This window comes from Corvus cornix, chromosome 3 (genome assembly GCF_000738735.6).
Source record: "Corvus cornix cornix isolate S_Up_H32 chromosome 3, ASM73873v5, whole genome shotgun sequence".
NCBI lineage: Eukaryota > Metazoa > Chordata > Aves > Passeriformes > Corvidae > Corvus > Corvus cornix.
This window is the reverse complement of record NC_047056.1, coordinates 101,072,107-101,084,202: the sequence shown is the minus strand read 5'-3', so window position 1 is coordinate 101,084,202 and position 12,096 is coordinate 101,072,107. Positions and strand designations below refer to the sequence as shown.

Below are 12,096 nucleotides of genomic sequence, written 5' to 3'. Positions count from 1 at the left end.
GAGGGAGAAAGCATTTTTTCTTTTTTTTTTTTTTAATTGCAGGTTAACAATTTGTTAACAGAATAGTACCAGAAGAGTTGTGTGATCTTTTTGCCCTTTGAACATAAGTTATATTCATCCAGTAGCACCCAAAATCCATCAATATTTGTAAAGTTCTGTAAAGTCTCTAGTCATTCTTTAAAACTGTATTAAAACCATTAGTCTAAGAAGAAAGAAATCTTAGGGCAGTGACTTGTATGAAAATATAACTGTAAGAAGAAAAATAAATTTGATTCTCTTCAATGGCAGTGACACATCCTGCAAAATCCTCCCCGTTGATTCAGTCCAGCCATGAAATATCACAATTTACTCTTTTATTCCCACTAAGCTATCTGTAATTACAGTGTTTTCTCTAGTTTTGGATTTGGAAGAATAAATTATTTTTAATCTCCTACATTAATGTGTATCATGTGTAAAAGTGATACTGTGTGGTATCTATTTCCCACAGGTTACAAAAAATCTATTCCTACAAGTTATATAAAATTCTTGATTCAGGAGAACTAAAGACACTGTGATATTAAACCCCTGCAAGAGCCAGTATAGTATTATATGTTATGTATTTACTACTAGCCTCAAAATAAGGTTACTCCATCCAAAGTGACCTTTGGGAACAGTCACTGGTTCATCATGACTCCTGGGAACTACTGCTGAGAGTAAGTATAAGCACCAGAGCTATGCCAAGACATTACAACAGAAAATTGATTTCTGGCACACAGAAATTTTTCCTTCAATTGTTTCATTTACTAATACAGCTGTAGCCCATATGGGCAAAGACAAATTAAAAATTATTCTTCCAGAAATCAACCTAGTTGTCCATGTACCATAAAATTATCACTTGTAGAAGTAATTTACAAAGCCTTTTCTCTCGGTACAAAACCACCTAAAGGCATTGGAAAGAGGTGGATTATTGCCAATTTCTGAGAAAAATATTAATTTCTGGGAGTCAAATCTGTTTCTTCACACTATTCTGCCAGAATGACTTGGAGTAAGAGAGGAAAAAAAGGGCTCAGATGTTTATGATATATGATATAAACTGATGTTTATGATATAATACTGGAGCGTGCAAAACATTGCCTCATTTGAGATCATTTCCAGACCAACATTTTACCAAAATGATTTTCACCAAAATCTTCAAGAAGGGTTTGGCTGTCTTCTGTTGTTAGTCTTACCCCAAAAGAGAAATTTTCAAGCTTCAAAAGATGCTGAGAAATGAAATTGCAATCCTCTGCTGAGCTTAACTCTACCATATCAACAAGAATAAAATCAGTAGTCACTTATGATTTGCTGATTGAAATCCACTTCTTTAGGGAAGTAATTTATTCCTCAGCAGTAAAGTTGACAGATGAATGACAAGTCTCTAGTCACTCTGTGTTTCATAAATGACTAAAGTTCGACAGTTCAGTAGACCCCATTTGGCCCATTACACTTTAAATGCAACATAAAACCTTTAAATAAAACCACAGTTAACCTTTGCCAGAAATTCTAGCTCATTCTCTGTTACCAGATCTTAGAACTTCTATATATCTTGTAGACCTATATGAGAACTGTTGTCTAAATACCAGTCCAGATTCAACTTAATGGTTTCCAAAAAATTTGGGAAGTAGCTCATGATGAAACATAGAGACTCTGATTAAGGTTGATGGCAGGTCACAGAGAACTTAATCCTTCCACCTTTACACAGCCAAGAACAATTGTGCTGCTGTTTCCACAAAATGAATATACTGTAAGAAAACTACTTAGATCTCTCTATCACTTCTTTTTATCTTCTGTTTGCTTTTAATTTTTATTTGAGGTCTTCTTTTGATTTTGAAAATCAGGCTGACTGTAAGCAGGGATTTTCTCCTGCATCAACAGTGAGATAATTTCCTCCCCTGACTCATGTTTCCAACACGATGTTGGAAAAAGAGTGCAGATCGGAAGGTGTTGAGCTTTATTTTTTGGTAACTGTAGATTTCAAGTCAAATTCCTTATATTAATCACTGAAATCAGTTCTCTCACTCACTGCAGAAGTAAATAACTGGGAAATGTCTTTATTCTAAGGAGATTGCTGCAGAGATTAATATGGACACTTTTGCAATGAAATTCAATATAGGAAAATTCCCCCACCTACTGAAAAATCAAGCCCATTTCTTAACTGATAAATATAAAAAGGGATGAAAACAAACTTAAACAAATCAATGTTAAACCACCTCAATAAAAACACTGTTAAAACGCTTTTGCTTTCTTTTTTTCTCAAGCAGAAAATAAATCAAAATTTTTAATGGATCATTCTTATTATGGATTTATTTCACATCCATTTTGGCCACATTAAAGACAATTTCATCTAAAAACAAGTGTTTTCTTATTTTTTGCTGAAATTTTTCAACTGCAAAATCAATAAGCAACACTTCTGAGTGTTCATTTTTCCAATTAAAATGCTACAATTCATGCATAGAACAATAGCAAAAATAGCAAATGAATATTTTCTACATAAAAAGCAAAAATAATTTCCCGATATGTCTGCAAAGAAAAAAAAAAATTAAACTTCTCATACAAATTCAACTTCACATTGAACCAAAAAAAAAGAAAAAAGCTTGATGAAATCCAGAGCAATCTAAGTTGTCATAAACACATTAAAATATATAGCTATGCTGAGAGATCTGGACTAAGGCATGTTGGCAACTTAGTGAGAAGGAATCTAAGCTGTGACAGCCTACACTGTAGTTTTCTGGGGAAACAGAAAACTCCTATTGCAATCAGATTCATTTAATTAATTATGGATGAAAGATTGTTTTGGTTTTAAGACACAGTTTGGTCTTCCTTTATGACTACAGAAAATATAAGCTTCTTTCACCCTTGTAACTTGTATGCCTACTCTCAAACAGGAGCTGAATTTTTCTGAGACATTTAAAGCACTGTTTTGTGTTAAAATGACACTATATTTTAATTTATTATAATATAGAAAAAAAAAGCCAAAGTTCAAATGGCTCAGAGCAGAAAATCTTTTGTTAAAAGCCATATATTGGATTACTATTCAAGTTTTAAAAAATCATAATCATAAGCACTGTTGGGACTGATGCCTGATAAAAATCTGTATCTGCAAAAAAAAATTCAGAAGAAATCTTTACTTAAGACTTTTTCAAGGTGACTTAGAATCTATTATTAACCTATTTTAATTTTCACTGGAAATCTATTTTAGACATAATGATGACATTGATTTTCATTTATTTGCTTTTTGTTTTAGCATGAACCTTCCTTTCAACCACTTGTCATTCCTTAATATCCAGACAACTGGGCCAAGGAGCCACTTGATAAAAATAAATGTGAGCTGGGTGATAGTCCAGTGTTGCACTAATAGTGCAGACTGAGCCTAATATATGATATGTCAATAAATACATTAGACAATGGCACTTCAACCTGTAAATGCTTTCACATTCCTCTCCACAGGAAACAATGTACTCTGATGCAGATTTCCTTGATTTTCCTGCAGGATCTCATAAACTTTGCAGGTTTTACTGAAGAGAAAATCCCTTATCAGCAGCTTCCAGCATAGAGCAGCTGATATGCTTTACTATTTCTCCAGCACAGAACCCTGACCCTATGGCTGGTGAGGCAGCACTGCCTTGGCTCCCATTTGGCTTTTGTGTGTCGCTTTGATCAGCTCCTGGCTTTGGATGAAAGCAATTCTTTCAGTGGCCACCTTCAAACTCTCTTAAAAAAAAAAAAGAATTGCATACATAAAACCAATTGAACTTGTTAAGGGGCAGGAAAAAGCCAAGTAGAGGGAGGAGAAAGGGAGGGAAGGAGGTGCCACAAATCAGGGCTAGGAAGCAATGATCAAAGTGGTGACTGGAAAACTAGTAAAAAATATCCCCAAGTTGTACATGTCTGGGGCATTCCCATAAGTACAAAGACTCTCTCACTATTACCTACGAAGGAGACACAACTCTCTTTCCAAGAATTGTCTCAGACATCTCCTCTGTACCTTTGCGTACAGCCACTCAAGATGTCAGAATAAAGCAGTAGGGAGCAGATTGGCACGTTGGGAGAGAAATGATCTTGAAATGCATGTTTGCTAAAGAAAGTTCTAAGAAATCAGAACTTGGGGCACAGTACTCTTTCTTCTGGGGACCCATGCTAGAGAGTGTTTCCAAGAATCTTTTCTGAATCCAAAAGGAGTATACAAAGAGTAATGCTGTACTGATGGTACAGGTTAGCTTTTAGAGCCATCCTCAGAACCAGACTTCTGTTTTTTTACACCAAATCTCCAGACTCATTCCTACCCCTACCCCTCCAGGCTCACCCCTGGAAGCAGTGCAGCAGAGGTCTGTGGGGCAGACACATGCACACACAGAGACCAGGATATACAGCTTAAACACACTTTGGAGCGGTCTGTCAAGGCAGCAGAGGCAGAGCCAGTGCCTGTGGCAGTTCTCCAAGGATACACACAGAGTGCATAGGTTCAGAGGCTTCGCCTCATTCACAGCAAACGGCCTCACTGCTTGAAAGACAGCTTCACTGATTTCTACTAGCAGAGCACACTCCACTGTTACCTGGGTCATATTTTCCATCTAATGAACAAAGAGTGGACACAAATACAATGGGAGAAGTCTAAAATGTCCCTCACCATCTGTGGATAGCAAATACAGCTGTAGATGAGTGTATCACATTACAAAATAGATCTGAACCTCAGGGTTTACTCAATCAGGTGATCAACTGCACATGTATTATATGTTGAAAATACATTAAATAAGAAACATTCACAAACACAAATATGCCATCCAAAGCATTAATCAAATATCTATTTAATTCATTTAAGAAACTGAACTTAGCAGTTTTAGATCTGAATTGTCTATTTTGAGAGTTTAAAAATTCAACTTGTCTGAATTTTTAGTATTTCGAATTTTTCCTAAGAGGAGATCACTTGACCCAAGGGCAGAAAACAAGAGACAGAAAATGCAGACAAATTAATATATTTAAAACATGAATATTAGCTGTAAAATGTCTCACAAATATTAGACTTGAACAGGAACGAATATAAGACAGTGTATGTTATGATATATTAATATTTTTTATTAAACATAAACAGTATTTTTCAGCATGGAAATATGCAATAAAAAATATACTGTACCGTACTGAAAGCATGCGCTCCTCAGTGACTTCCAGTAAACGACTCCTGAAGTTTCATATCCTGATTGCAGTGCTGAATACCTCACACCTGTGGTAACTGCCAGTGATTATGTCTTTGTGGAGGTTTCTTTTTGTTTCATTTAGAAGAGTCTGCTGCTTGGCAAATTGGTGAGCACACTTAAGGCTCCTGAGTCAGCACTGTGCGCAACTGAACAACTCAGTCGGGTCACCATGACATGAACGCTTTCCTGTCACAGTAAAGCACAAGAAGGTTTCAAAGCTATTTATTCTGCAGCTATGGCAAAAACAATGAGACCACAATATACCCTGGCAAGCTGTTTTCTAATTTGTGTGCTGGCTATAGTAAATGATAAATGGTCTGACTTTATGTCTTATTAATACAAAAGTGCGATGCTGGGTCATGATGCTCCCAGCCAGGCACACAAGAATCTATCAGTCTGAAACATTATTAAGATCAACAGTTTTGTTGGAGGTTTTTGCAAGGACTGAAAGGGTTTGGTTTTTTTAAGAAACAAGGGTGATATCAAAATCACTAAAGAAAGCATAAAGTGTGTACTGTGAGTACTTTGTTTTGCTAACAGAATAAAAGATTAACAGGAGAACAAAATCAGGTATGTAGCAATATTATTTTTGTGTTGGTACTATGCCTGTATCTTCTGAACAAAAGGATAGGAAACCAAAACAATATATGAGAGAACATGTTCAATATAACACTGTGATATACCAAGAAGCAGCTGTTACATCATATTTAAACTTCAGAAGATAAAAGTAATAATTCTGATAATTGAATTTTCTTTTTCTTGTGTCTCCAAGTCATGCAACGTTCAGATATGTGCTTGATTTTAAACTCAGTTAAATACTACTGAAATGAGTAGAATCAAGCACTTGTCTAGGCTCCCAGTTGAACTAAGGTTCTGTATAACCCTTATATGCAGCATTATAAAGTTTATATGCAGCGTATTTTTGGTACAGCTTGTGAAACTTCATTTTCACCCTTCACTCCCAGGATATGGTTTCATGACTGGCTCAAGCTACTCTAAACTCAGGTTACTGCTGAAAAAGCAACATCTCTCACTCTTGATCATATATTCCCCTTCTGTTGTTCAGTGGCATTGATGTCAGCTGATACAACTGAAGACTAGCAGTTTTTGTAGGGTCATGTTTTGCTAGATCAGATCCCTCATCTAGCTATGCATAAAGTATATGTCCATTAATATATAAAAAAGAAAAGTACCAGTACATGGCTAGGGAGGGTGGTGAGAGCAGTCTCTTTTTCTACAAAAATGCTTTAAATAACACTTTTAAATTTTAAAGATACACCTTCTGATTCTTCTGTAACGTAAGAGGGAAAACTCTGAATTTTAAAGCCTGTTGGAGAATTGTTGGGAACTTCTGTGATTTAGTGCTTTCACTGAAAACAATTTTCATATTAATTGAAAGTTTTCATTGTTTATTTGGTAATTTTTTTAAATGTATGTTCTCTATATATACTCAACATGCTTTAATTTTTGATTGGTCCTGAACTGGTCAGGCAGTTGTACTGGATGATCACTGTGGGTCTCTTTCAACTGACAGGCTCTACTTTAGTCTAGTCAATTTTATTCTTAGATTTTAGATTAAAGTACTCTATTAAAGAATGTGAAAAAGACACTGTACAGAAAGTAGTAAATAATGATTTAGGAGACTGGTGTCTTTTTCTCTTACTATGGAAGTGAACCAGAAGCTTTATAAATGTTCTATACTTAACACCAAATACAGGGGACCTCAGCCATGCATTTTCAAGTAGGGTACAAAATCATTCAGCTAGGAAAAGCAGGAATGACTGTTTGGTTTCCTGTCAGCACTGTACAGCCCTCACAACACTGTACAACATATTAACCTGACCAGACTGGCACTTGAAAGATCATACTGACAGCCAAAGTTGAGAGAAACCCAAAAGGAAAACAAACACTGCAAGAAATAAATATGCACATGTGTGAGAGGTGATTTTTGAAAGAGTCACTTTTAATAATTTACCAGGTCAACAAAAACACCAGCCAGGAAATTTATGTTTTAAAGAAATATAACTTGACTGATGCCAGCCAAACATATTTGCCCCATAAGTGTAGTGCATTCATGAACAAAATTTCTCTAGGATGCACTGCCCAGGATGTTTTCTAGAACAAAGTCTAGGATGCTGCAGTGTCTGTCTCTGACTTTGCTTTATGGCTAGAAACACCACATCAGTGTTAAAGAATATTAGCATAGGGTAGATGTTAAAGAAGGATATGTTAACCTGATATTCAGTAATGGAATGCAGAAAGTAAAAGAAGCCTGCCTGCTTTGGATATAAGCATGGAGCAGAAGTTCCAGAGGAGGAGAAAGGGCAAGACAGCACAAAGGGCCCTATTGTGTTTGATTAGTAGCCAGAGCAGGAATTCCAGGAATGGGGAATGAGCATAGAGTTTGTGTATAAGAGGTCTTGTATACAGAAGCAGTGAGAGTTGGTCATTATGCAGCTGGTGATACATCATCGACCAGAAAAGAGGGGCTCTGCCTGCTGAAATGAGCTGCTGAATCTGTGTGAAATGAGTCAGTAATGTAAGTGATGAATTGACAGAACAACTGTATGGGGAAAGCTGATCATGTAATTATCCCAGCAAAAGGTATGTAAAATACATACATTGTACCCTAGGCATTGAAGAAGAGTATCTTATTTTGTATTTCACAGATTGTGTACACTGGAATAAAAGTGAAACATGGCATATAACTTGAGGTTATAACCTCAGGGTTACAAGATTTTCAAAAGTCTAAAGCACAGGTTCAAATACCAGCACAAAAATCATAAATGGCATAATAAAAAAAATTTACCAGTACATGCATTTATAAGGCAGAATGAGGAAAGAGTTGGTCCCCTGTGCAATCAGAAAGGAAAATTAAGATATGAATGTAAAGTGTAATGCTTTTTTTTCCCAAGAAGATGAGAGAAGGTTATTTGTGATCAAATGACTGATTTGTCCAGCAGCTTTAGCAGGTAGAAGTGGAGACTGTTACTTGAAAACACCCCAAGAACTCAGTATTTGAAGCATTCTATATGCAGACTGCGTATGAAAGAACTAAAACCGGGTCCTGCCACTCAGAATGACTGGTTTAATTGCAAGACAACTATTTTTCTTCTCAAAATGTTTTTAAAATGGTTGTTGGCATACCTGCCTTTTGTGTTTATATAGAAATAATACTGAAATGTGTATAAAATCTTCCATAAAATATCATCTATATAAGCTAAAAATATATACCACACTGGTATGGAGGGTACTTATGTGGAGCCCAGATTGTCTCCTCCATGAGAAACACGCTCTGTCTTGTACTATGAACACGTACGAAAGGAGACATTTAAGATCATCTAGAAACACAGACTGCAATTAAGCTGCCTAACCACAGGTATTGTCTAACTTTGAGATGTTCTGGGTCATCCTGTCTGGATTCTGACTGCTGCTCCAAAGAAGCAGAGTTCTGAGGAAAGGCCTCTGTCATATGTGCCAGTCCTTTATGGACACCTCAGGTAAATCAATGAACTGAGTAAACCATGAAACCAGGCACCTGTATTTAGGCAACTGAATTAAACTCCAGGTATCAACTGTTTCACTAGGCAGAAATTTCCATTATAATCGATAAAACCAAGGGATCTGAGAGAGATCTGAGACATGATTCAGCTGACCAGCTGCCAGTGTTTATTTAGCTCAACATGAGCTGACTCCCTCCTCTGGCTCCATTGACCACACTTGGCTTCACTGACCACAAGGAGCTGCAGCTGTAGCTGCATGAGGACGTCTGTATTTAGGAGTCTTGGGGCTCAATTCAGTTGTGTAGACAGAGATGTTTAGTGGTCTTTGATATGCTCCAGGGTATCTGAGGCAGTGACACAGGTACCACAAACACCTCTAGGAGATCATGCCAGGCAGAATACCTGAGGACATCTCAAATGGCAAAAGAAGCACATAAACAAGACACAGAAACACATCCTCCATCTGAAACTAAATTTGACTCTCAAAGTCAAAAACTGGCATGTCAAGTGACTCTACATTGTCAAGTGACTCGGCTTCCAGTTTGCTTCTAGCTGCCCATCACCTAACTACCTACACTGCATACACATTAGTTTACATCCAGGCACTGTGCACTCAGCTTTAGTTCTGCAAGAGTTGAATAAAGCCCTCCTTTCTCTAGAGACTGAAAAATTAAAATAAACAGGGTCATGCTGACCTCAAGACAAGCAACAGACTTAATTACTGCAACAGACAACAATGAATTATACCTAAGCAAACCTCCCATTCTTTTTCAATAGAATGCACTACTAATCAGACACATTGTTTTACAACTGGCACAACCTCCACCAGAAAAATCCTTCCTTTCTTCAGGGCACAACAGGAATATTTCAGAATGTCACATCTGTTTCTTCATCGCTCTTAACAGTCACAAACTCTTGCTGATTTTGTGTCTTACCCACATTTAATTTTTATTCACACACTGCACAAAAGCATCCACCACATATTCAGTCATGCTGTACCTGTGTAAAAATCTTAAATGCATGTTCACAGACCATTTTTTAAAAACTTAAAAGCCACAGCCTGACTGATACTTCTGTAGCTATTAAAGACTCCAGCTGTTCAAAACACTTCCTTAAGAGTGTTCCTGCATCTCTAGTAATTGTCGTATGGGCAAAAAAGCCTCTGAACCTCCAGGCTGAGTAACATCCCTTTGAGTGCTTAGAAAAACAGCTCTTAAGAACTCTCAACTTTCTGCGTTCCCTTTGTGAAAGAGCTCGTATGCCAAGCCATGTGATGGAGGATGCTGTACAGTACATTGGGTCAGGAGACAAGATGTGGCACCATCTTATACCCAGGGAACAGGGGTATACATCACATTCTGCTGCGAATGTGAACTGAAACTAACTGAACAAATCCTGTGCTCAGTGTGTGTGATTTGATATGCCTGTGTTAACCACTGCCTATCTCCAGCTACTGAGACAGCGAGGATGCTATTCCACTGCAAACTGTTACTCATACCATTCCCACTCATTCCATGTTTTGCACCTATTTCCCAATTTGCCATTTAGGTATATTTCCAAGCCCCACATATTCTTTGGAAGGAGTCATGTCTATGTGTAGCCATGGATGGCTTTTTTCATATTCAATGCATCAAGAGAGGAACACATATCCCTGTTTGCAAGCCAAACAAATATAACACAGTACAATTACACACACAGCTGTTGTACTACAGCACACCTTTCTATTCAAAAATCTTACTCTAATTACTATGAATCATTAGAGTTTTAATCTCTTTAGTTCACCTTGAATTTAGATATATTTTTCTTAAGAATTCTATCATCTGGTGACTTATAATACTAAAGAGCTTAGTGCTGTATATTGGATGTATTAATTGAGAATGCTCACAACAGTATAGTTTTCAATCTCACTTAAAAAGTGTATCACCTTACTTTTGAGAGCCACCACAATCTCCAGCTTCTCTTCTTTCAGATCAGGAATTATACATCACAATTCCTGAACACTTCAGTGATTATTTAATATCACCTTCAGAGAAACACAGGGAAGTAAGTGTATCTTCTTCCTCCATTTTACTGACTTACATTCAGATTTACAGTCTGATGTGAAATTAGCATAGCTTCTGTGAGCATCTGAATCTCTAATTATAAATGAAATCCATGCCAGGTAATGTTATCTAAATACTTTTAAGAGTCTGAGTTCAAAAATTTCAATCGATGTTGAACTGTGGAAAAGCCCAGATCTGAATGCATCTTGTTTAATATTTACTATTTAGTTTAAATGTTCGAAGATTTATGGAGTTTAGAGAAATTAAAATTAATCTTTCTACTTCTGTAATTCTAGTTGGAAAGCCTAACTCTATGGCCACATAAAAACAATCTTCAAAGTAAGTTTTCTGATAAAAAGTAGATTTTTTTTCTTTATTTCAGTAAATAGTGCTAGAAATTCCCTGTCACTTTTGAATAATTATAAGCTGTAGATGAGGAAAAATAAAGCATAAAGTTTTCACATCTCCTGTTGTCTTCCTCTGCTGCTCCTTAACTGATCTGCAATAAGAGTAGAGACCAAAATCAACATGAACCAGACATTTGTCCTTGCAGCCCAAAAAGCCAACTGTGTCCTGGGCTGCATCCAAAGCTCTATGGGCAGCAGGTGAGGGAGGGGATTCTGCCCCTCTGCTCTGCTCTGGTGAGACCCCACCTGCAGTGCTGCATTAGCTCTGGGGTCCCCAGCACAGGAAGGACACTGTTGGAGCGAGTCCAGAGGAGGCCACAAAGATGCTCAGAGGGATGGAACTCTCCTGCTATGGAGACAGGCTGGGAGAGTTTGGGTTCTTCAACCCAGGAGAAGAGAAGGCTCTGGGGAAACCCTAGAACACCTTCCAGTGCCTAAAGGGGCATTACAAGAAAGCTGGAAGAGGGACTTATACATACAGTTTTTTCTAACCAAAAAAAAAAAAAAAAAAAAAAAAAAAAAAAAAAAAGAAAAAATCAAAACATGTCTAGTATTTGCAAATAGAATAAATAGTATTGAAGACAGGGAATTCAGCTGCCTCTGTTTTTCCATTACATAAAAACAACAGGCAGTTATTTGAAGGAGCTATAGACACTATTTTGCAAACTTTGGATCCTTTTTCTCATTCTGTTCTTGAGAATCAATTCATCATTACGCTAAGTTTTATTATACCTAATTCAAAACAGCACAGGCGTTTAAACAAGTTTAGTCTATCAACTCACCCCAGGCAAAAAATACAAAGGGATGAATCCTTCATCATTTTCTCATATATTAACATAATTGCGCTTAAAATACTTTCATTATGCTACCACCGTATTAAATTTAGTGCAGTTTCCAAGGTCTCAAATCTTCACTTTAAAGAGAATACTGAGTG

The 12,096-nt window shown here is 36.9% G+C and overlaps 1 protein-coding gene across 5 annotated transcripts in view; it reads right to left on the bottom strand.

Annotated features, from left to right (window-relative positions):
- Positions 1-12,096, bottom strand: part of GREB1 (growth regulating estrogen receptor binding 1) — an 89,655-nt gene that overhangs the window by 61,074 nt on the left and 16,485 nt on the right. For 3 of the 5 annotated variants that reach the window (XM_010393310.2, XM_020584193.1, XM_010393305.3), the window contains exon 2: positions 5,155-5,396. The exons of 1 other annotated variant lie outside the window; for it this stretch is intronic. In XM_010393310.2, the coding sequence (XP_010391612.1) occupies positions 5,155-5,163 (9 nt within the window). In that variant the 5' untranslated portion in view covers positions 5,164-5,396. Of the gene's footprint in view, positions 1-5,149; positions 5,397-12,096 lie in introns of all 5 variants that reach the window. One more of the 5 variants, XM_020584194.1, reaches the window with a different exon arrangement.